Raw genomic sequence first — 24,326 nt, forward strand, 5'->3', positions numbered from 1 at the left:
TGATATTTATTCATATTAAATAGTTCAAAAATTGCATAAATTTCTGTGAAAAACAATTAAATGTTATCTGTGTTATCATATCAGTAACTCACACTGATTACCAGGAAGCCTTGTCATGTAATACTGTAGTAATTCTCAGCTCCCATTATTTTCTATGGATATTTATGACTATCCTATCCAAGGAGCAAAAGTCAGTTCTTATTGATCTTGCAACTATAAACTATAATTGATTAGTTTTTAAATCACTACAACTTTTTCATATTTGTTAATCCCCTATACTGTGTGTTCTACCTACAGTAGCAAAGTGCTAATGTAATGCTGGATTTCCACTTAGGACCATGTCAAAATGTGGATGTTCCTGATGACAATAGTGACAAACTATTGTTAGCAAACTGGGGGCTTCCCAAAACAGTCCTGGAGAAATATCATGATTTGGGAGTAGTTCGTATGTTCCAATGGCAAGCAGAGTGCTTGATGGTTGATCAAGTATTGGAAGGAAGGAACTTAGTCTACTCAGGTAAGAGAGCTGTTAATAAAAATATTTACTGTTATTTTTTTCCCTTTTTCTGCAGTTTTTTTTTTAATTATAGGATTTAAGGAAGAACAATTTAGACTATTTTTACTGAACTATTTAGTATGCTTCCCCTTTCTGTTTCTATTATAAATTAATTTTAATGGCAGTTTCTTTGGTAATGTCAAATGACATGGATTTGGATTACATTTTAAGCATGGGAAAGTTGGAAAAACATGAACAAAATTTATTTCTTAAACGATACTAATATTCTTCCAACTTTTGAATAACTCTTACAGAAAGTTTGAGGACAAGATGTATGTTAATACTCTATAAAAAACATTGTTGCTTGATAAGTATGTTTTCCAAGCTAGTGGCTGTAGAAAAAAATATTGTATTAGATAAAGAGAAATGCTCCAATGGATATTCATAGGGATATCAGTTCTTCAACGAAGGGAGAACAGAAAACAGATACCACAAGAACTACTGGAATCCTAATTTCTTGTTATGTGGTATTTATTTTCCCAAAGGTGCTTTTTTCCAAAGGGAATTGGATTCTTTGTTTTTCCTTGAAGATGTTTTACTTCTCATCCAAGAAGCTTCTTCAGTTCTGGATCATTGTGGTTCTGGGTCAGAACTGAAGAAGCTTTTTGGATGAGAAGCAAAAAACGAAGAAAAAACAAAGTTCAAATTACCTGGAAAAAAGCACCTTTGGGGCAGTCATGACCTGGATGACTGAGAATCTCCATAGACTTATTTATTCATTCATCAAACTTGCTGTCCAACTCTGGGAAGCTATGATACTATAATAATATAATCTTGAAAGCGTCTTTGTTCAAAGAAAAGAAGGACTTAGTACCATGTTTCCCTGAAAATAAAACCCTGTCTTACATTTTTTTGAACCCTGAAATAAGCGCTTGGCCTTATTGCCATGCGCTCAAAAGCCCAATTGGGCTTATTATCAAGGGATATCATATTTTGTGGGAAACGGTATATCTAAGTGAAATTATATTCCGGATCCCTATATCAATTTCCCATACAGGTTAATCTGCTATAGTCTTTAATGAAACCATCATTATATAAATCACAAGTTTTTGTTTTTCTGTGAACAGTCTATAATTTTAGAAGTTCTTGAATGAAAAAAAAAGTCTTAGCTGTGAATCTTTTTATGTAAATTGATGCCTTTTTTCCAATGGCTTTCAGCTCCTACCAGTGCGGGGAAAACACTTGTTGCTGAATTACTCATATTGAAGAGAGTTTTAGAAACACGGAAGAAAGCATTGTTCATTCTCCCTTTTATCTCTGTGGCAAAAGAGAAGAAATATTACTTACAGGTGTGGTTTAAAATTGCAGTGAGAATTTGCTTAGTTGCTATGGATTGCATGTTGTTCTTAAAAACTGGAATGGGGCAATGATCTTGATGTTGTGACATCATCTCTTCCCTTTTTAAAATATGTAAATTTTAATCTGTTTTTAAATTATTGGGGTATTTTAATTTGTCTGGGCCAAAAAGTTTAATTTGATTTTATCGGGTTTTTAAATTTTGTGTATTTATGTATTTTATTGTTGGCTGTTCACCGCTCTGAGTCCTTCGGGAGTAGGGCGGTATACAAATCAAATAAATAAAATAAAATAAATAAAATAAAGTGATCTTGAAGCAACATACCGTATTTTTCGGAGTATAAGACACACCTTAGTTTTTGAGAAGGAAAATAAGAAAAAAGCTGATTGGCAGGTGGATCAGCCTCCTGGAATACCCTCAATCAGCTGTTCCCAGAGGTGAATTTTAGCAACAGGTTCCTTGGTTCCTTGAAACTTCTGAAACTCTGTTTCAGAAAAAACTCTTTTTCCTGCCTCTGAAAGCCTCCGAAACAGAGCTTCAGAAAAAAAACCTCTGAAGCTCTGTGTGGGGGCTTCTTTTCTGAAGCTTCGTTTCTGATATTTTTTCCAGCCTCTGAAACCTCCGTTTGAGAAGCTGGGGGGGGGGGGGGCGCTACATTCGGAGTATAAAACACCCAGATTTTCACCCTCTTTTTTGGGGGGGAAAGGTCCATTTTATACTCTGAAAAATACGGTAGGTCACATATATTCTCATTTGAGAGTTAAGGAAAGTAATTATTTAATGAGATTTATTGTCTATTTACTTGCCAAAGAATGGGCAGTTTATAAGTATCAACATTGAAACAACCCCATCTTAACATTCTATTTATAGGTTGTAAATAATTTTAGAATGAAATGTAGGGCTGGTTTTGAACACTACCTGTATGTATATGCTTCTTTCTGAAAAATAGGCTATGTTCCAAGAAGAGGGTGTGCAAGTGGAAGGTTATATAGGCAGTGTTTCTCCTTCAGTCCCTTTTTCTGCACTGGATGTTGCAGTCTGTACTATTGAGAGAGCCAACGGTCTGGTCAATAGACTCATAGATGAGAAAACTCTTGACTTTCTGGGTAAGTTGACAAATATTAATTTAAAGAGAAATAATGAGAAACAAATTGTTTACTTGGGTACATCCTTTTTTCTGCATGATAACCATTTCTGTAACACATTTTGTTTACAATCAAAAGATTTGGCTTTAAAAAATTATACACTAAATATATATGTTATATCTTTGACGTTTCTATTTTTTACGCGCACACACACAAGCCAGTTTTTCCCTCGCAAACAGACAACACATATATTCACATACATCCCATACCCTCTAGCAAAGACAAAAATATGAAAAAGAATATTGTAGAAGTATAAATAAGGGATAGCTAGATTGGGAAGGAGAGAAAATTAAAACTTTTTTCTGAAAATGATTTGGAATAAGAAAATGATTTGGAATAACCTGTGCATGCCTGCTCTCTGTACAGGAATGTGAAAAAGCAAGAATGTTCCATGTAAATATTTTTTTAACATGTGGACATATCAATATTTTATCTTCATTCAAACTATAAAGATAAAGATGATGCAACTGAACAAGTAAAGTCAATTTTTCACTTTCCAATCATATTTTCAAGAAAAAAAACCATATATCATTTCCTCTGTGGAAAAAGTAAGTACCCCCTTGGATCTTATATCTCGCATTGTCCCCTTTGTCATAAAAAAAATCTTCAAAAAAATTCTTATAATTGTCTAACAGTTCCTGATGTCAACTGGGAGAAATTTGTTCCTACTGCTTCAGAATTTTTTCACCTGTGCAACATTAAAAAAGGATTTCTTACAGCCACAGTCCATTTCAAATTACCCTGCAATATCTTAATGGGATTAAGAGCTGGAGTTTGTCTTGGTCATTCCAGAACTTTCCATTGTAGGGTGGTTGTTTTTAGTCATTATTTACTTTTTCCACTTGAGAAATGTGTATTTATATTTATTTAAATTGCACAATGGACTACAAAATGTACTGTATTTTTTGCACTATAAGACGCTCCAGACCATAAGATGCACCTAGCTTTTGGTGAGGAAAACAGGAAAACATAAAATCTGCCTCCCAGCCCCAGCACGTGGCTCGTCAGGGCTCTGTTCCATTGCTCCCACCATTGGTCAGCTGAGTGACAGCTGGATCCTGGCCTCCCATAGCCCCACCAATCAGCGGGTTGGCCGACCAGAAATGTCACTATTGCTGCCTCCTCTTGTGTCTGCTGACTGCACCGGGGAATGCTGGAGCCTTTGCCAGCGTTCCTTGGCTATCACTGATGCTCGCCGCTGCCTATCGGTGGTTGGATCAGCCTCCTGGAATACCTCTGATCAGCTGTTCCAGGTGTCGGGGATCCCTGCTGCCTATTGCCTCCTGTTGCCGCCACTGCCATTCAACGATGGTGGCAACAGGTGGCAATAGGCGTCAGTGATCCCAGCTGCCTGGAACAATTGATTGGCGGTATTCCTGGAGGCTGATCCAACCCCCGATAGGCGGCGGTGAGCAGTAGGGATAGGCAATATTCGCTCCATAAGAAGCACAGACATTTCCTGCCACTTTTTGGGGGGGGAGCGGGGGAATGCATCTTACAGTGTAAAAAATATAGTATATTGTGCATGATACCTTTACCAATATTATTGAAGCAAAGACTCGATGTTTATCTTGAAAAAGTCAAAAATTTAAAATGGAAAGTAGTTCATTTTTCACATGAAAATATGATTTTTTAAAGATGTCTTGTGAATTCTAGTCTATTTTTCATGAAATTCTGCCATAGACCACAGCATAATCATTGAAGGAGGAAATAGAATGTAATTTGCTAGTGCCATTCCATCTTTTTACTTTCCATGCATATGAATGGTTCCTACGCATGGAATATGCTTCCCATGCTTCTAAGCAACTTCTAGCTTTTTTAGAGGGTGCATTTTAAAACATGAGAATCTTCATTTTCAGTAGGATGGAAAGAACTGAAGGTGTTTTCTGTCAGCTACTTGCATTATTTGCATCTTACTTGCTACCCTTGTTTACAATAATGTAATGCTTACATTATTGTTTACAATAGTATTTTCCATTTGGTGAACGCAATCCAAGTATTTCTCCTTATTTAAGGGAAAAATGTGACTTTGTAGTGAATACAGTACATACAGTTTGTTTTAAGGTAATTGATAGTTTATTTTTCCTTTTATAATTGATGCTGTTTTGGAATCTACTTTGACAAAGAGTGGTATAGAGACTAATTAAAATACGCATATTCCATTCTCCCATCTCTACATCCCTTTTTATAGGAATAGTTGTTGTGGATGAATTGCACATGTTAGGAGATTCTCAAAGAGGATATTTATTAGAACTTCTGCTGGCAAAGATTTGTTTTTTGACTAAAAGAATAAAGAACAAGTAGGTAGCATGAAAAATCATGATTTCTTTACTGTTTGATCTTTTAAAACAAACCTATCTGGGGTTAAGAATTTTGTTAAAATGTTAAATAATTTGCTTAGCAGCCATAAACACTTTTTAATGATCACTTCTAATTAGACTTATTTTGGAATGAATATCTAAATCATGGATGCATCATTGCTTAGATATACTCTTAATGTGTTTAACTTGGATTCTGGGAAAGCTGTTAAGTATATATATTTGTTTAAGAGGAATTGTCCCTAATATATTTTGTTGTTTATTATTTGAAGGATTGTTTGACTCTCACTTAGAATGCCTCTTCACTTTATATAAATAAGTATTCAATAAATTACAATCCACTTTTCTTTTTATTTATATCTACACCCTGATATAATCTGGTGATGTTCCACCCAGTCTTAATTAGGCAATTCTGTTTAGTTTGTGAGATTAGCCAGGTAGTAACACCTGCTGAGGCCAATGATAAAAAACTGTATATAGGTAGTCTTCATGTAGTGACCATAATCAAAACCCACTTTCCTGTTTTAACTGAGATCTTTTACCTCCTTTTACCAATAATATAGCCAGTTTGATTTTTGTGTATTTTGTCTGGTTATGTTCATGTTCCTTTGGTTGCTTTGAAGACTATTAGAAATAAAGAGATTGACAGAAACTGATAAGTCATCCTCCTGCTTCATTTCAGTTTTCTAGGCTATGCAGTCCAATTACACTTTCTTCCTTGCTGTTTCTAAGTTTGACATTGTAGTCCTCAACCATAAACAACACATCTTTCTTGCATATTTGTCTACACCATTCTTTGTTTTTTGTGTCTTGAGTAATAAACTATGATTGACTGAAAATGTCCAATTCTAGTCTTTTCAATTCAACAGCAAAAGACCAATTCTAGTCTTTTGCTGTTACTTAAAAAGTCAATATTTTTTTTTCAGTTTTCACCATATCGAGCCTTTCCATCTTTTTTATGCTTCTTACAATATGTTCCATGTTCCCACTTTAGTTCTATCTTTGCAGCTTCAGATTTTCTTTTCTTGCATGGCAACATCAGCAACTGAAGGGCTTTAATCTAGCTACCTCATAACATCATTAGTACTCCAACCTTACTTCTTCCTCAATAGCATGTTGAGTGCCATCTAATCTGAAGAGTTTATCATCCAACTCTATATTCTTAATTGCTTTATCTTATCTACTCAAGTATTTTTCTTGGTAAACTAGAAGTGTAGTACCACTGCCTTCTCCCAAGCAGTATGAAATGACTTTGCCATTGTCATGAAAATGATCTTCTGCTTCCAACATCTTTCTGTATCATTGCTGCCCGTTATAGAAGGCTGCTTGCTTTAGCTGTTAGCATACAATCCTAGTGTTCTTTGCAAATCCCTCCTAGGAAACCTCTGCACCACAATGAGGACCTGTGGCGGGGGAAATATCCCTCTAATACAGCCTTGCTAAAAAAAATGTTTTGTTCTCTCTTACAGCAGGGTTAGGGAGAAGATGCCAAAAGAGTTGTACTGTGGAAGTTGTGTAATGGCAAAGGAAACTGCTAAATTACTAAGTAGGCTAGTAGATAGTTTTTGGGAGAAGTTTAAGACTTCAAGTTTTGCACCCTATGGTCACTCTACAAAGGGCTATCTTTGAAGATCCCTCAAAAGTTACAACCTATCCAGAACACAGCAGTACAGGCAGTTGCTTCCATGTTACATTGCTGCTCCACAAGTTGCATTAGTTTTCATTGGGCTTCTAAGTGAATTTCAAGATACTGTCCATATAGCTCCTTGTGATAGGAGTTAAGTTGTTTTCAGAATCAACTCTCCATGATAGTTTCTTCCCGTTATGTCCAGTAGATTGGGCATTGCTCCCAGCCCTCTCTATTAACCAATGCCTTTTTGAAGGACTCAGGAAGCATTCTGTCTCTGTCATAATGTGTGCCCTCTGGAACACCATGCCCTTTGAGATTTGCAGGGCCATAACCCTGGTAGCATTTCTTAAGTCCTTGAAGACCAGATGTTCCCTTGGCATGAGTTCTGAAGGTTAGGAGATTGTGTCAGTATGATTTTGTATTCTTTACAGTTGAGTTGGGCTTCTGCTTGGACAATATTATTTTATTAGTAATTGCTGTTTTTGTTTTTTAACCCCGTGTATATCAACCAGTGTTGTAATTGCAAGATAGGCAGCAATATAAATGGATAATACCAGTATATAAATCCATCTCCACTATCCATGCACTCCTGTCAGTAGGAAGTAATAATTGTTGATAGACAGTATACACAGAGTTCATTTTGTAAAACTAATGACCATCACATCAATGTTATTTAATACTATAAATAATTTTATATTTTAATTCTATAAATAATTATGAAGTGGAATCAGTTTTCAAAATTCAAAATAGGTTTGTTTATTCCTGCAGACAAAACATGGAAGAGTCTTTTTGTAATAAAATACAAATCATAGGAATGAGTGCCACCCTTCCTAACTTGGATCTTCTGGCTTCCTGGCTAAATGCAGAATTGTACCATACAGACTTCCGTCCAGTACCCCTTCTGGAACAAGTAAAAATTGGCAACAAGATTTATGACTCTTCAAATGCAGTTGTGAGAGAAATTCAACCTCTACTGAATATTAAGGTAATTGCCATACTAAAAATTAGTTTGATACAATGCCACTTTTCTATCTAAAATTATGGCAACATTTTATGGATATTAATATGCCTATACCATTATAAAAGAAGTTCTGGTTTCATCTGAATGTTTGTCTTTAAAATTCTATGTATCCTTATATATATCCTTATATTTTTGCTGATAAAGAAATAAAGGGAGACTAGTATAGATCTATTTCAAGCTTTTTAGCTTTCATCAGCTAGTCATACCCTTATTTGGATTCGAACTTGGGCTTCCTGCATGTTAGGCAGTTGAATTAACCTTCTGAGCCACAAGTTCTCCTCCCTTCATCAGCTTGAGCCAGGGGAAAGGTTAAGTGTTTACCAAGACACCTGGTCTACCCCAACATGTGGGAGGGGGCATTCTGCTCCCTTTTGCCTTTCAGCTCCAATCCAGGAGCCCTCAAGCGTCGCATTCACGACAAACCATTTTATACCAAATTTATATTTTTGCTGATAAATAAAGGGAGACTAGTATAGATCTATTTCAAGTTTTTTAGCATTCATCAGCTAGCCATACCCTTACTTGGATTCGAACTTGGGCTTCCTGCACGGGTTTGTCGTGAATGTGACTGCTTGAGGGCTCCTGGGTTGGAGCTGAAAGGCAAAAGGTACTTGGTACTACAGTGGTTTAAAGCACCCTGTTATTAACACAGCTGCCTGCAATTTACTGCTGGTTCGAATCTCTCCAAGGCTCAAGGTTGACTCAGCCTTCCATCCTTTCTAAGGTAGGTTAAATGAGGACCCAGTTTGTGGGGGCAATAAGCTGACTTTGTATAAATATACAAAAGTATGAAGGCTATTGCTTAACGCACTGTAAGCCGCCCTGAGTCTCCGGAGAAGGGCGGCATATAAATCAAATTAAAAAAAAAAAAAAAGGGGGGGAGCAGAATACCCCCTCCCACATGTTGGGGTAGACCAGGTGTCTCGGTAAACTCTATCTATCTATCTATCTATCTATCTATCTATCTATCTATCTATCTATATATAATCTATCTATCTATCTAACTTTTTCACAAGTCCCACATGTATGGTAAATTTTATATATATGAAAACCATTGACAACTAACTCCTGCTGTAGTGAACTGTTCTTTGACTTCATCTTAAGTTCTGCATAGTCCTGTACTAGCAAATCTTGATATATTAACCATTTGTCTTTGCTCACTGTTTCTTTTCTATAAAATGCTTCTTGTGCTGAAATCTATAAAAACATTTTTGGACACAGCCTGGGTTTATATCTATGCCATATTCTTAGAAGGGCATTCCTAGCGTGATTTTTAAAGTCTACATTTACTTTAGCTTTCTTGTACATTTAAAAGCAAAACCACCCAAATCTCAGATTGTGTTCTTCTAATTATAATATTCTTTTACTTCTCAACAGCACCCTCTACTCAAATATCAGGCTGCGAAATACAATTTACAAATACAACGCAGGCAATCCTCTTTCTTTTGCGTCTTGAAGAATTTTATATTTAAACCTTTCATTTTATTTCCATAGCCCTAATATGTACTTGTCACTTTCTACAATTAGGGAGATGAGGACCACGTGGTGACTCTGTGTTATGAGACAGTTCAGGATGGCCATTCAGTTCTTGTATTTTGCCCAACAAAGAATTGGTGTGAGAAATTAGCAGACATCGTTGCCAGAGAATTCTGCAGTATTCAACAAAAGAGTAAGTCAAGAGGGATTGAAGAAGAGAAGGGATTTGGAGAGAATCCATAAGACTTTAAGGCTCTTTTCCTTTCTAAAGATCTTCAAAAGATGTCAACCCTTTCACCAGTTATACTGTGCCAGGAAGGGATAGAAAAGTTGTTGATTCAATTAAAGCGGTCGTCTTCTGGCTTGGACAGTGTGCTTCACCGGACCATCAAATGGGGAGTTGCTTTTCACCATGCAGGTACACTTTTTGTTATCATACTTCTCAATATGTGCATAGATAGAGTGAAATTTCAAGCATGGTTGTGACCAAGTAAAGATGGAAAAGAATATGTCTTAAACACATTGAGTTTGATCTGTAGGCCTTAAATTGGTGATGATGGAAATAAAACTAGGTGTAAAAAATTTCAGATAAACTCCTGTTCAGATAGAAGGAAATGAGGTAGTAATTATGCTGAAATTATGAAGCCACTAAATTAATATAGGAAAAAAAGTTTACAGATTGTGGCTATTGTGGTCTATATAATAAAATAATAAGATATAATATATAATTTTAATAATAAATAATAAAATATGGAAATAAAATAAGATGAACATAATTAGAAGCTTCTTATGATTACTGTAGAATAGAACAATTGAAGGAATACATTTATTCAAATACCACAGAAGTAACGGAAATTGAGGAAGAATTGCCTTGCATGTTAAAAATAATTCATTTTTTTAAAATTTAATTTATATGCTGCCCTTCTCTGGAGACTCAGGGCGGCTTACAACTTACAATGCGTTAAGCAATAGCCTTCATACTTTTGTATATTTTATACAAAGTCATCTTATTGCCCCCACAATCTGGGTCCTCATTTTACCTACCTTAGAAAGGATGGAAGGCTGAGTCAACCTTGAGCCTGGTGAGATTTGAATTTGCAGTAATTGCAGGCAGCTGAAGTTAATAGCAGTGCTTTAGTCTGCTGCGCTACCAGGGCTCTCTGTTGAAGAGAAATCCAAGGAAATGAACTTGGTAGCACTATTAAGAGGATCTGTATTAAATTAACCAGAAGAACTAATAAAAGTATAAACACTGGTGACTTTTGTTTTAATGCCACCTGGTCTTTACAAGATTAGATTAGATTAGATTTATTGGACTTCTATACCGCCCTTCTCCCGAAGGACTCAGGGCGGTGTACAGCCATATTAAAACACATATAGATTTACAAAATTTAAAAACAATTTAAAACCAAATATATAAAAACTTGGCCCACAAAATTAAAAAACTAACATACACCCATTATAAAATTCATATTAGGCCAGCCCGGCTTGTTGGAACAAAAGGGTCTTCAGGGCGTGGCGAAAGGTACACAGGTCGGGGATCATACGAACCTCTAGGGGCAGCTCATTCCAGAGGGCTGGTGCCCCCACAGAGAAGGCTCTCCCCCTGGGTGTCGCCAGTCGGCATTGTTTGGCCGACAGCACCCTGAGGAGCCCCTCTCTGTGGGAGCGTATTGGCCGGTGGGAGGCTGTCAGTGGCAGAAGGCAGTCTCATATATACCCTGGAGCGCTCCATGGCTTATACTCCATATAAGCCATGGAGCGCTTTAAAGGTGGTAATCAACACCTTGAATCGCACCCGGAAGACCACCCGGAGCCGGTGCATCTCGTGCAGGAGAGGTGTTACATGGGTGCGCCAAGTCGCCCACATAATCACCTGCGCGGCCGCATTCTGGACCAGTTGGAGCCTCTGAGTGCTCTTCAAGGGGAGCTCCATGTAGAGAGCATTACAGTAGTCTAGACGTGACATGACGAGGGCATGAGTGACCGTGCGCAGGGCATCCCGGTCCAGAAAGGGACGCAACTGGCGTATCAGGCGAGCCTGATAAAAAGCTCCCCTGGCCACGGCCGTCATATGATCTTCCAAAGACAGCCGTGCATCCAGGAGAACACCCAAGTTGCGAGCCCTCTCTGAGGGGGCCAAGATCTCGCCCCCAATAGTCAGCGATGGAATCAGCTGACTATACTGGGACGCCAGGAACCACAGCCACTCAGTCTTGGAAGGGTTGAGTCTAAGCCTGTTCCTCCCCATCCAGATCCGCACGGCCTCCAGGCACCGGGACATCATGTCAAGGGCATCATTGGGATGGTCCGGGGTGGAGATATACAGCTGAGTGTCGTCAGTGTACTGGTGGAACTTCACCCCGAAACCATGGATGATCTCGCCCAGCGGCTTCACATAAATGTTGAACAGAAGGGGCGAGAGGACTGACCCTTGCGGCACCCCACAAACAAGGCGCCTCAAGATCGAACTCTGTCCCCCTGCCAACACAAACTGTGTACGGTCGGAGAGGAAGGAGGAGAACCACCGCAACACGGTGCCCCCCACTCCCAACCCCTCCAATCGTCGCAGCATGATACCATGGTCGATGGTATTAAAAGCCGCTGAAAGGTCTAATAGGACCAGGACAGAGGAACAACCCCTGTCCCGAGCCCTCCAGAGATCATAAACCAATGCGACCAATGCCGTTTCTGTGCTGTACCCCGGCCTGAAGCCCGACTGGAACGGATCTAGATAGTCAGCTTCATCCAGGTACTGGGGAAGTTGTCGCGCCACCACACTCTCAATAACCTTCGCAACAAAGCGAAGGTTGGAGACTGGACGATAGTTCGCTAATACAGCCGGGTCCAGGGAAGGCTTCTTGAGGAGGGGCTTCACCACCGCCTCTTTCAGAGAGGGAGGGAAGAAACCCTCACTCAAAGAAGCATTAATAATCCCCTGGAGCCAGCCTCGTGTAACTGCCCAGGAGGCCAGCACCAACCAGGAGGGACACGGGTCCAATAAACGTGGCAGCGCTAAGCCTACCCAGAATCCTGTCCACGTCCTCAGGAGTCACAAGATCAAACCCCTCCCAGATAACATTCTCAAGACCCACCTCCGTCACCCCATCCGAATCTACCCAATCAGAGTCCAGGCCTTCCCGAATCTGAGTGACTTTGTCATGCAAGAATTGTACAAAATCCTCAGCCCTGCCATGCAAGGGGTCTTCCCGCGCTCCCAGATGCAGGAGGGAGCAGGTCACCCTAAACAGGGCTACTGAGCGGTTCTCTGCAGACCCTAGAGGAGCGGAAAAATAATTAGATTTTGCCGCTTTTATCGCCACTAGGTAGATCTTAATATGAGACCTCATCAGTGTTCGGTCAGATTCGGAGCGGCTGGCCCTCCAATCGCTCTCCAGACGTCTTTTCCAGCACTTCATCTCTCTCAGCTCCTCGGAGAACCAGGGAGCCAATTGAGATCGGTACCGGGTCAGAGACCGCAAAGGCACGACATGGTCCAGAGCTCCAGCGGCCGCCCTATCCCAGGCGACCACCAGTTCTTCAGTCGCGCCGTGAGCCAAAGCCTCAGGGAATGGCCCAAGCTACGTCAGGAAACTATCAAGGTCTATCAGGCGGCTGGGACGGAACCATCTAGTTGGTTCCGTCTCCCTGCAGCGAGGGGTAGCGGTGTAGAAGTCCATGTGAAGGAGAGAGTGATCAGACCATGAGAAGGGTTTCATGACTAAATCCCCTATTTCCAGATCGCTCGGCCACTGACCAGAGACAAAAATCAAATCCATGTGAGTAGGGTCTTGAACTAACTGGGTTAGGTCCAAGGCCATCATGGAAGCCATGAACTCCCAAGCCACCATAGACGTTTCACCGACGGATGGCAGGTTGAAATCCCCCATAACCATAAGCCTGGGGGTATCAACCGCCACCCCGGCTATCACATCAGGCAGATCAGGCAGGGCCGCTGCCATGCAGCAGGGAGCCAAGTACATAATCAGCAGGCCCATCTGCACCCCACGACCCCACTTCACAAGGAGGGACTCACATCCGGCTATCTGAGGTACAGTGACCTCCCTCGGACATAGACTTTCTTTAATAATAACTGCCACACACACACACACACACACACAACGCCCCTACCCTGGGCCCTTGGTTGATGGAATGCCCGGAAACCTGGTGGGCACATTTCAACAAGGGGCACCCCCCCTTCCAGACCCAAGCCAGGTCTCCGTAATACCCGCCACGTCTGCTCCCCCCTCCTGAATAAGGTCGTAAATGAGGGGGGCCTTATTTATCACGGACCTGGCGTTGCACAACATCAGCCGATGGCCCAGACCCTGAGGATCTGTGCTACTTGGGTAACGAGAGAAGCATTCGGGACCGGATTAATACTATTAATACTATTCCCCAGGCAGGAAACCAATGTCTCAGCAGAATCACATGGGTTTTGTCATGAACACAATAAGCAGTTCAGAAAATTGTAAGAATTTTAAGCAGAAAGGCGCATGTAATATTGGAATTCTCAATATATTAAGAATTGTTGTGCATATATTGGCATGTACCTTGAGATTATACACTTTAATTAAGTCAGAGCATTAAAAGTAGGATTCCATGTAACCAAAGTTGTTTGTAAGGAACAAAAAAATAGATGGCTACAAAAAAAGGAGAGATAATAAAGCCACAAAAGGATGTCCTAAAAGGAAAAAAAATGGAGGATAGCAAAAACTAATGTAGTTAGAAAAATCATTAAGTGAATATCTACAAATTGAAAAGAACAACACATAAAAAAAGGAAAGAGCGATATGTCACTAAAGAAAGTACATAGAAGTAATTCTGAAAGTACAGAAGGTATCAGAAAAGCAAAACCTCAGAATGAGTTGAGGTTAGAGTGGGATGTTAAGAACAGCACACATTTTTCAAGTAAGTTTGAAATTAAAGGCAGGAAGAAGTTGTTTTCCAGATAGGGTAGGGGTGTCAAACTCAAGGCTTGTGGGCCAAATCCGACCCATGGGGTGCTTAGACCATGGGCCCTGGAAACAGTAAAGGACCGGCCCGCGGTGCCTCTGCCAGTGAAAACAGAGTTGGGGGGGGTGGAGGAAGGAAGGAGATTATAATTAGAGGGCGGGAAGGTCTGAGGGAAGGTCTGCCTTAGCACTTAGCCACCACAGGTGCCCCCAACACAAGTGACATTGAACTGGCCACACTCCTCCCCAGCCATGCCTCCCCAAGGTCAAACACAACCCCGATGTGGCCCTCAATGAAATTGAGTTTGATATCCCTGAGATAATTGAAATTTTAATGAAAATGAAAAGTGGTATATATTAATTTTATAAAGCATATTTATCTTAAACTATTTTTCAGGTTTGACATTTGATGAACGAGACATAATTGAAGTAGCTTTCCGTCAAGGTGTCCTACGAGTTTTAATAGCAACTTCGACACTTTCTTCAGGGGTAAATCTGCCTGCACGTCGGGTAATTATCCGAACTCCTGTATTTGGTAGCAGATTGTTGGATATCTTGACATACAAACAAATGGCTGGAAGAGCTGGAAGGAAAGGAGTAGATACTATAGGTAAATGCATTTAATTTTTTTAATTTTAATTTTGATTTATATGCCGCCCTTCTCCGGAGACTCAGGGCGGCTTACAATGCGTTAAGCAATAGCCTTCATACTTTTGTATATTTATACAAAGTCAGCTTATTGCCCCCACAAACTGGGTCCTCATTTCACCTACCTTAGAAAGGATGGAAGGCTGAGTCAACCTTGAGCCTTGGAGAGATTCGAACCAGCAGTAAATTGCAGGCAGCTGTGTTAATAACAGGGTGTGTAAACCACTGTACTATCAAGGCTCTAGAGCCCTTTATCTGTTTATGTTTGTAAATAGAGCAACAGTAAGTCTTATGATACTTTAAAGTTCAAAACATTTATTGTAGAATAAATTCTGCTAGGATGCAATCTATAAGATGTATCAATGACCCAGATAGAAAGATATAGAAAGATAGATTTTTTCTACAATTTTTACAATTCTATAATGGTTTAGAGACAAAAAAAGTGAATAATCTTTACAGTAAGGAAACACATTTCTATTAACACCGAAAAAAAGTAAATCATAAAGCTTGAATCACTAGCTTTCGGGATCTAAAAGACCCAAGTTTAAGTCCCACTTACTAATAGAGCTCATTGGGTTACTTTCTGTCAGTCTAATCTAGCTTGGAGGTTATATGAAAGGCCAGGTACTCCATTTTTCAATCCCTGTCAAGCACAAGCAACTAAAACAAATTCATGAATAGGTCAAAGCAATTCATTTATTCTTGAGTACCATTTACAAAAATATTATAGACTGACTGCCTTTCCTTGGGAAATGGCAGACAGATTTAAGGGTTTGCTCTCAGATGTTTCATCCCCCAAATCAACTTCATGCTGGAATGTCTCTACTCCCCCTTGAGGGCCCCATACATCAGCCCCTCTCTAAACAGCTCAGCTCAGCTATTTCCCTTGCAATGGGAACTGGGCAGTGGGGATAGCTAGCGATGATGTGACAAAAGAGCTATCCAAGTCAGAGGAATCCTGATTGTATGAATCCTCCCAGTAGGTGATTCTTCCTGCAACATATATAGACAATTAGAAGGGTCCTTGCCCCTTTCCCTCATAGAGTGAAGATGAAGGCAGAGCCTTGCCACTCATGATGTCTCCCTATAGAGGGTCCCTCTCTGAATGCCTAACCCATTCACTAATTGATTCCTCTTTAGATTCTGGGATTGAATTCAGTCTTGGGAGCATGGAGGGTCTTGTTTTGTCTGGGAAGCCTGGTAAAACAGTTGTATTAATTTTGGAGCATGCACATACCTTACATTTTCCCATGAACTGGGTAGTCCTTCCAGTGAATCAAATTCTGTATTCCTTTCTCCTGCCTCCTTGACTCCAATATTTCTTCCACTTTGAATTCATTTTTGCCTTCGACAATCATGGGGTGAGGGTGAGGTAGATGCTGTTGTGATTTCAAAGTGTTTGGTGGTGCTTCCTTCACCAGCAAAGAATGCTGAAAACTGGGTGCATTTTCATTGACTGTGGCAATTACAAAGAAAGGCCACAATATTGACCTGTCATAGGGCCTTAACAGGGCTAAGAAAAGGCTAAAAATTTGGTAGGCAGCCACACATTATCTCCCTCTGCATTTGTCAGCCCCTCTTGCCAAGGGAAGTCTGCAAACTTTTTGTAAGACTGTTTAGCTTGGTCTAGCTATTCTTTCAACAGTGCTTGAGCAGCACATTGCTCCTGTAGAAAAATCTATGGCTCCAGGATGAGAACCTGTTGTGAGGTCGCAGGTAAAACCCTTGGGTGCTTCCTGTGTAAGGCCTGGAACAGGGTCATTTCAATTGTCCTGGCTGTATGTACAGTAACACTTTAAATAGTGTTGCAGCATCTGGTTAGTCTTAGCCTCCCTGTTTGTAACAGGGTGGTGGGCTGATGACAAACTGATTTGTACCTTCAAAAGGTGGAATAATGCCTTTCAAATCATGGAACTAAGTTGACTTCTGTGATCTGAAAGTGCTCTATAAATCATTCATCTGTAACGGAAGGCATCCAGATGAAATGTGCCGTCTTGCTGAAAAGATCCTCCACCACCAACATCAATATGGATGGGCCCCTGTTCTTCAGCTGGTGTTTCCACCACAATCCCTGAGGAAAGGAGAGGTGTAATTTTAAAAATAAGATTAGGCAGAGTGCTTGTTAGGCCAAGTAGAACAATACATCTGCATGAGCAATATCTGGTCTTCTGGTTGTTGCTGAACTGCAATTTCCATTATTTCTCACCATCAACCATGATGGTAGAATAAATAAATGAGAGATGCAGTTTAGTATCTCCTTATCTCTGTCCTAAAAACAAAAAGTCAATGTTATTTTCCATAACTTTGAGAGGATTAGTTGCCATTGATAGTCCTTTCATGTGATCCTCCCTCAGCTAAGTCCTCCTTGAGCCTGAGAGGACAATGTCATGTATTCTTGCTATTAAGAAACAGCAGCCAGATCAGTGCTTTGATTAGAAAAATAGTCAAGATAATAAATGTTTTACTGATTTGATAATGACCAGGTTTCAACCCTAATTTTGAGCCATAACTATATATATACTAAAATTGATCCAAATGTTGTGGCCCCGCCCTCTGAGCCTGTCCCATCAGAGGAAGAAAGCTCCGAGCATGAGGAAGAGGAGTCAGCCAGGCCTCCCTCTCCAGGCCCCTCCCCTCTGGCACTGTCTCAGGAGCCGGCCGAGGGAGAGGAGATTAGCCGGGAGACAGGTGTCTCAGATGAGAGTGAGGGAGAGACGTCATTCCTGGATGCACGCCTCCGAAGGCGTGATAAACGATTGCAGCAGCTCAGGAGGCGTGCTAGGGATTAGAACTGAGTCACTGGACCACACCCCAGAGACTATATAATAGAGGGTGCCAGTGATGCCTGTGACGAACAAAAATAAACCTTGGATAGTCACTAAAGCCTCGTCCGAAACTGCTGAGAGGAATATTATTTCTGTTGGACTCTTGTACGCTGAGTATATTATCTTTCTGGTGTGTATATCGCTGCCAAGTTGGAGATAAAGACCTGGGTGTGTGCCAAGTGCTTCCTTAACCCTCGGCTGGCTGTGTTTGTGTGTGTGTGTGGACGGGGACAGATCACCAAAATCCAAGTAAGCTTATTGTAGGTTTTCATGTATCTTTATTAAAATACTGAACAGCATTTTCAGAAGAGTACTTTTTATGTAAAAAAATTACACTATAGTTAGGGAACAAAGAATGTAAATTATCAAATATAGGTCTGCTCCTTAATAACAGTGGCCAGGTCCTGGATAAATATGCTTGCAGCCTAGGTAGTCAAATATTATTTATGCATGGGAATTCTGTTAAACCAATATATTTTTTTTCTAATTTATGACATTGTATGTAACAGGTGAGAGTATTTTGGTATGTAAGCCCTCTGAAAAATCAAAAGGAATTGCTCTTCTCCATGGTGGTATGAAGCCACTGTGTAGCTGTTTGCTTAGCCTCAAGGGAGAAGGAATCACCTCCAGTATGTTACGGGCAATTCTTGAGGTATGTAATGCAATGAATGAGTGAAACGTTCATAATATAAATATTATTTGTTAACAAGATTTTGCACTGTTTTTATGAAGCTGCTATAAATGCATTTATAGGAATTCTCTTCAAATTGTCTCAAACATAAATTCAAGCTCAAGTTATCTACCAATATAATCTCTGTGACAAAATAACTGCTCATGTAAAAAAAAAGGGATGGTGAGATTCTGAAAAGTGAAATGGTTAAAAAAAAGAGGGGGTGGTGGTGGTATTAGTAGTCTCAGAGATTAGAAGATAGAGGCCTGCTAGCATCATTTTTCTGTGGTGGTGCCAGAACTTAAATGTCCCCTAAAGTCTAATCAGATCCTACTGTGTTAGGATTTATGAAATTATTAAAACAGATATGTTTAAAAGGGCCTGGATGTTACTTTCTAATTTTATCACTTTTTGGTTGTTTTATTTTATCCATGCTACGTTTATTGCTTATTGTTATAAAAACGTATAGCATAGGCATTTCATGGTTAAGACATAGCCCAACAGTTTCAAGATTAGAGAGGTATGAAAAAACTCAAATGTCAATACATTTCTGTATATATTTCCTAAGGGAATATTTACAGTTACAGAGATCTATACATGTTTGAAGAAATGTCAGTGTTTAAAATGTATGCAATATACAAAACTATTCCTGATATCTGCACCGACCTAAAAAGGTAACTTTCAAAAGTAACTTACATTTTTTTCAAGTATGTTTATTACCCTTTTATTCTGATAGATCGTAGTAAGTGGAGTAGCTAGCTCTTCAGAAGACATCCAGAGTTATGCATCCTTCACACTCCTTGCAGCTAGTTTGAGAGACTTCCAGGATTGTAGGAGAGAGCAGGAGAAAATTTGTGATGGATCTATTGAGACTTGTGTGAAGTGGCTGCTTGAGAAGGAATTCATCATGATTTCAGTATCAGATGTTGGCAAAGGTAACAATGCTAATTTGTATATGAATTGAGTATTTTTAATTACAATTAAGAAAATGTAGATCAGGAAACATTTGTACAGATAATCCTCGAGCTACGACAGATCTTTTATTGACTGTTCAAAGTTACAACAGATCTCCCAAAAGCCGTGTACCACCATGATTCGAAGATAAGAATTTTACAAAAGGTATCTTGCTCATTCACACTTAGGAATGACCAGGCAGCTTCATAACTTTGCAGAGATGCTGAAACCCACCCACCTATCTCTTCCCACCCCCCATCCTTGCCTGCCGGGTTCCCAAAGGTACTGGGCCTGCTTTGTCCCCCTGTTACACCCCTCACAATCCTTGCTTACCTTTTGGAGATCTGCAGAACTCAGTATTGTGGGCCGTTCTCACTGGCCACATGGAGCAGCCGTTTGCAAACTGATCTCAGCAAAGCAGCATTTCCCTTGCCTTCTGCCTTTCTGCATGGCCTCTTTAACTCAAAACAGGATAATAAACCACAGTTTGTGCTTTGCAGTTTCTATATTTCCTCTGAAAAAAGTTTTAAAAGGAAGTGGGAGAAACAGGAGCATGGTCCAGTGAGCCGGAGAACAGACAATGAAGGGTTAAGTGTTAAAAGAGTGATGTAGAGGGAGAGGGAAAGAGCATCTTTGCCTTCCAGGTCAGGTTTCAAACAAGGCAAAGCAGCTCCCTCTGCATTGCCTTTTTAACACATAACCCTTCATTGTGTGTTCTCCATCTCACTGCACCAGCTCTTGTTTCTCCCACTTTTAAAACTTTTTTATTATTTTATTTATTTAGTATTTAATAATATTTTATTTATTTTTATCCCATTTTATTATTTTTTTGTAAGGCAGCAAACTATCAACACACCTTTCCCCTATTATTTTCCCCACAACAACAGCCCTGTGAGGTGGGTTGGGCTGAGAGAGAGAGTGACTCTGAACCCAAAGTCACCCAGCCAGCTTTAATGGCTAAGGTGGGACCAGAACTCACAGTCTCCTGCTTTCTAGCATGGTGCCATAACCACTAAACCAAACTAGCTCTCAAACTGTCAAACTGGCTTTCATATTGATCTGTTCTAGTTTATGAAAATTGTCTTCTAGAGGAAGCATGAAGTCATGTATTCATGGCTGCCGTGTGTCTCATAAAACTGCTGGATGATGTGGCTCCTCTATTTGTTAAACAGTTGGTCCCCCCCCCCATTTATATATTTGCATTGGCACCACAAAAAGAAAAAAAAACATTATTTACCTGTACAGATAGTCCTTGGACTATGATGGCAATTTGGACTGGAATTGCTATCGCTAAGCAATGCAGTTGTAAAGCATGTTGTTAGCCCTGGTTGCCACTGTAATCCCAAAATGTGCAAGTGATTAATTGGGAAGCAGCAGCAGGAGTCCCAGATAAAGAGCATAAGGGTGGCACAGGCAGGTAGGGGAGCGCTGTGCAGGCCACACCCAAGTTGGAAGACAGGATGCTGTGGATGAGTGGAGAGAGGTGGAGGAAAGGAGGATGCAAGTCTTTGTGAACACAGGGAGGCCTTGAGTAGGAGTCACAGTGCATGATCTGTGTGCACACTGCAGACACCGCAACCATCATAAGTGTTAGCTGGGTTACCAAGAGCCCAAATTTTGTTCCTGTGACTATTAGGGTACTTTGAGAGCCAGAACTTGTGTAAGTACCACTCATTCTGTTGGAGAAGGGGTGGCAGAACCTGAAGGGCAGAGTTAAGAATCCCTATATAGCCAATTTCAAGCAAGTGCTAACCATTAGTTTTGTTTTGTTTTTGTATTTTTAATTTGATTTATATGCCGCCCTTCTCCGGAGACTCAGGGCGGCTTACAATGTGTTAAGCAATAGCCTTCATACTTTTGTATATTTATATAAAGTCAGCTTATTGCCCCCACAATCCGGGTCCTCATTTTACCTGCCTTAGAAAGGATGGAAGGCTGAGTCAACCTTGAGCCTGGTGAGATTTGAACTTGCAGTAATTGCAGGCAGCTGATGTTAATAGCAGTGCTTTAGTCTGCTGCGCCACCAGGGCTCTAGTTGAACATTAATATTCTCAGCTAATTGTTAGCACCTGCATGGGTCAACAGAATAAAGGTCAACAGAATTCAAGGGAGGTTGGACTTAGACTGCTTATGGTCCCTAGAGATTCTAAACTGATCTCTCTTTTAACTCTGCCTCCAGTTCTGCCACTCCTTCCCCTACACGTTCAGTGCCTTTGCAACTTTGAAGGATCATTGAACAAATGATCAGTAAGCAAGGACTATCTGTAATGTTACCCTTTTAATAATCATACAGTTTGCTTTCTACTGTGAAACAGGCTGGTGTCTTTTAAAAGCAACAGAAGAAAGAGCCCGCTTTTCTAACTGGAGCTATTGGCAGAATATCCTTGCTAGCATGTTGCGAGATAAACCAATTTTCTGACTTGGCACTGAGCTGTTGTTTGGACTTGATTTGCCTAAATGACTGTAGTTCTATACAAGGTGGCTGGATCTATTATTAAATCATCATAAAGTATACACTTTGTCGTTATTAGGTCAGAAAGTAATTAATCATGGATCCTTATTATCTTAGATTCCTGGTTTGCACAAGTACATACATAATACGTTCATACAATTTCCAATTAAACACAACTTTCAAAGGATGAGCAACATTAATTGGTTGCAGCAAAATCAATATTCTGACTCTAAAACTAGGCTGTGGTTGCATTGCATATAAGTGCTTCATTTTTCTCTTGGCAGAAATATATCGTCCGACACATCTTGGCTCTGCTACACTGTTTTCCTCCTTTTCCCCAACCGCAGCACTAGAAATTTTTGCTGATCTCCAGAGAGCAATGAAGAGCTTTGTTTTAGAGAATGATCTGCACAGCCTTTATTTGGTAGGAATGTGTGTGTGTGTGTTTATGACAGTACTGGATTAGATTTAATGTATGTATCAAACATATTTTGTTTGATAGTCAAGATGCAGCATAGAGAAATAAAGTGAATTCTCCATTCTATTCACCATTCCAAAGACGAACAGGGGAGTATAAAGTAATCCTGAACCTTGAAGTATTGAGATGAAGGTACAGAAGGACACGAAAATCAGAAGTGGAAGCCGTCTTACTAGGCAACATATAGGTGTTAAGGATTTATCAGAAGAATATTATGTATTTGCACACTGGAGATTCCTCAGATTCACTTACACAACATGATTCCAGATCATGATTCCTACTTGGCCTTGCATCAGCTACATGGATATTCTGCAAGATTATTTGTCCTAGTATGCAAATTTATTTAATTTCTAGGTCTAGATTATTTTTTGATCAGCGCCTCAATCAAGTACATGGCTGCAGATACATTTCCCAGTAAACATAGTGTTCACTCACTGTAAGTGGAGTACAAAAATCTTTCTTCCCTCTCTAACGCACACCCCAATATTCTAGCAGACGGATGAATTAAAAAACAAAGGGCAATCTCATATGAATATTACCATCCTAGAGCTAAATTAGGACTCATATTAGTAAAACACAATTTCAGTCAACGTAAGACCCATTTCTTTTTATTCTGAAAAATGCTCAACATTTCTCTAAAGAAATTAAGATCTTGTAATTTGAAAACTAACTTAGTTTGGATTTTTGGTAGGTCACACCTGTTTATGAAGATTGGACCAAAATAGATTGGTACCAATTCTTTTGCTTGTGGGAGAAGCTGCCTGCCTCATTGAGAAGAGTAGCACAACTTGTGGGGATTGAAGAAAGTTTTTTGGCCTGTTCCATCAAAGGCAACATCATTGCTAAAACAGAGAAGCAATATAGGCAAATGGCTATCCACAAAAGGTAATAAGAATTTTTTATTTATTGATGTATAATATGTAACAGTGCCACAAAATTTGTCTATTATTTCAAGCAATTTCTGCTTGTTTAGCAGGAAACAATTATTACTTATGAGTTATTTTAGCAGTACCTTTATAATTTTTTTTTCTCACCATATAGAAAAGTCACCTAGGATACGGTTGTCTACCTTTTTTCTTCCCGTTTTATCAATTTTTCTTTCTCTTTATCAAATATCTATTTGCTTACTTTGCTTTCTTTCACAGAAATAAATAATCATATCATTGTATCTTAATTTTATTAATACAGATTTTTTACAAGCTTGGCTCTTCTGGATTTAATAAATGAAATTCCTTTAAAGGATGTTGCTAAGAAATACGGCTGTAGTCGTGGACAGCTTCAGTCTTTACAACAGTCTGCTGCTACATATGCTGGTAAGAAATTACTGATAATGTTCCAAATAAGTAATGAACAACAATTTAAGTGACAGACTGGTTTAATAAATCAATTTCCATTTTTCCAATTTAATTTACTGGTATTAAGTAGGTACTTTATGCATGCACTTTCTCAGCAAGCAAAACTGAAAAGATGAAAAAATTTCCATACTTACATCATTATCATTACATTCATTCTCATTCTTCCATTATGGAGCCCTGGTAAAGATTAAAGTAGGGGCAAGGACTATTTGTACAATAAAACTAAGATAGAATGTTCTTTTCACAACATACCAGTAGCTGTGACTGAGCAAGATTTACTGAACATGTTTTTATGATGGCATTGATTGGCAATGAAAATTCTTGTCCTAATTGTCATCATAACCCAAGGAATACTTGTAGGAAAAAAATAGAAAAGATATATAGAGGATTTACAAAGCAGAAAAATTACATTAGAATTTAGAAGATGGTAAAAGAAAAAGAAACAGCTATATAATTTTTGCAGGTCACAATGAATTGGAACAGATAATTTTTTTAAAATATCAATTTAGCATTGTAAGAATTTTAATTTCAAATCAGAAATCAACA

General features: G+C 39.5%; 1 protein-coding gene and 1 long non-coding RNA gene across 2 annotated transcripts in view; one reads left to right on the forward strand and one right to left on the reverse strand.

Moving 5' to 3' along the window:
• POLQ (DNA polymerase theta) overlaps window positions 1-24,326 on the forward strand; it is a 65,411-nt gene that overhangs the window by 2,059 nt on the left and 39,026 nt on the right. Inside the window, exons 2-14 of the mRNA XM_034411123.3 lie at window positions 335-517; window positions 1,715-1,845; window positions 2,803-2,959; window positions 5,190-5,298; window positions 7,715-7,931; window positions 9,495-9,636; window positions 9,715-9,861; window positions 14,796-15,008; window positions 18,381-18,523; window positions 19,278-19,476; window positions 22,232-22,371; window positions 23,117-23,310; window positions 23,614-23,738. Coding sequence (XP_034267014.2) covers window positions 335-517; window positions 1,715-1,845; window positions 2,803-2,959; window positions 5,190-5,298; window positions 7,715-7,931; window positions 9,495-9,636; window positions 9,715-9,861; window positions 14,796-15,008; window positions 18,381-18,523; window positions 19,278-19,476; window positions 22,232-22,371; window positions 23,117-23,310; window positions 23,614-23,738 — 2,100 coding nt within the window. The remainder of the gene's footprint in view (window positions 1-334; window positions 518-1,714; window positions 1,846-2,802; window positions 2,960-5,189; window positions 5,299-7,714; window positions 7,932-9,494; window positions 9,637-9,714; window positions 9,862-14,795; window positions 15,009-18,380; window positions 18,524-19,277; window positions 19,477-22,231; window positions 22,372-23,116; window positions 23,311-23,613; window positions 23,739-24,326) is intronic.
• On the reverse strand, window positions 13,989-20,033 carry LOC117661879 (uncharacterized). Its single transcript, XR_015732763.1, has 4 exons — window positions 19,829-20,033; window positions 19,262-19,430; window positions 16,284-17,117; window positions 13,989-14,981 (listed from the first exon to the last, which is right to left on the reverse strand). It is a non-coding gene; the product is annotated as an uncharacterized LOC117661879 (long non-coding RNA).

Source organism: Pantherophis guttatus, chromosome 2, assembly GCF_059756535.1.
Source record: "Pantherophis guttatus breed Tessera chromosome 2, ASM5975653v1, whole genome shotgun sequence".
NCBI lineage: Eukaryota > Metazoa > Chordata > Lepidosauria > Squamata > Colubridae > Pantherophis > Pantherophis guttatus.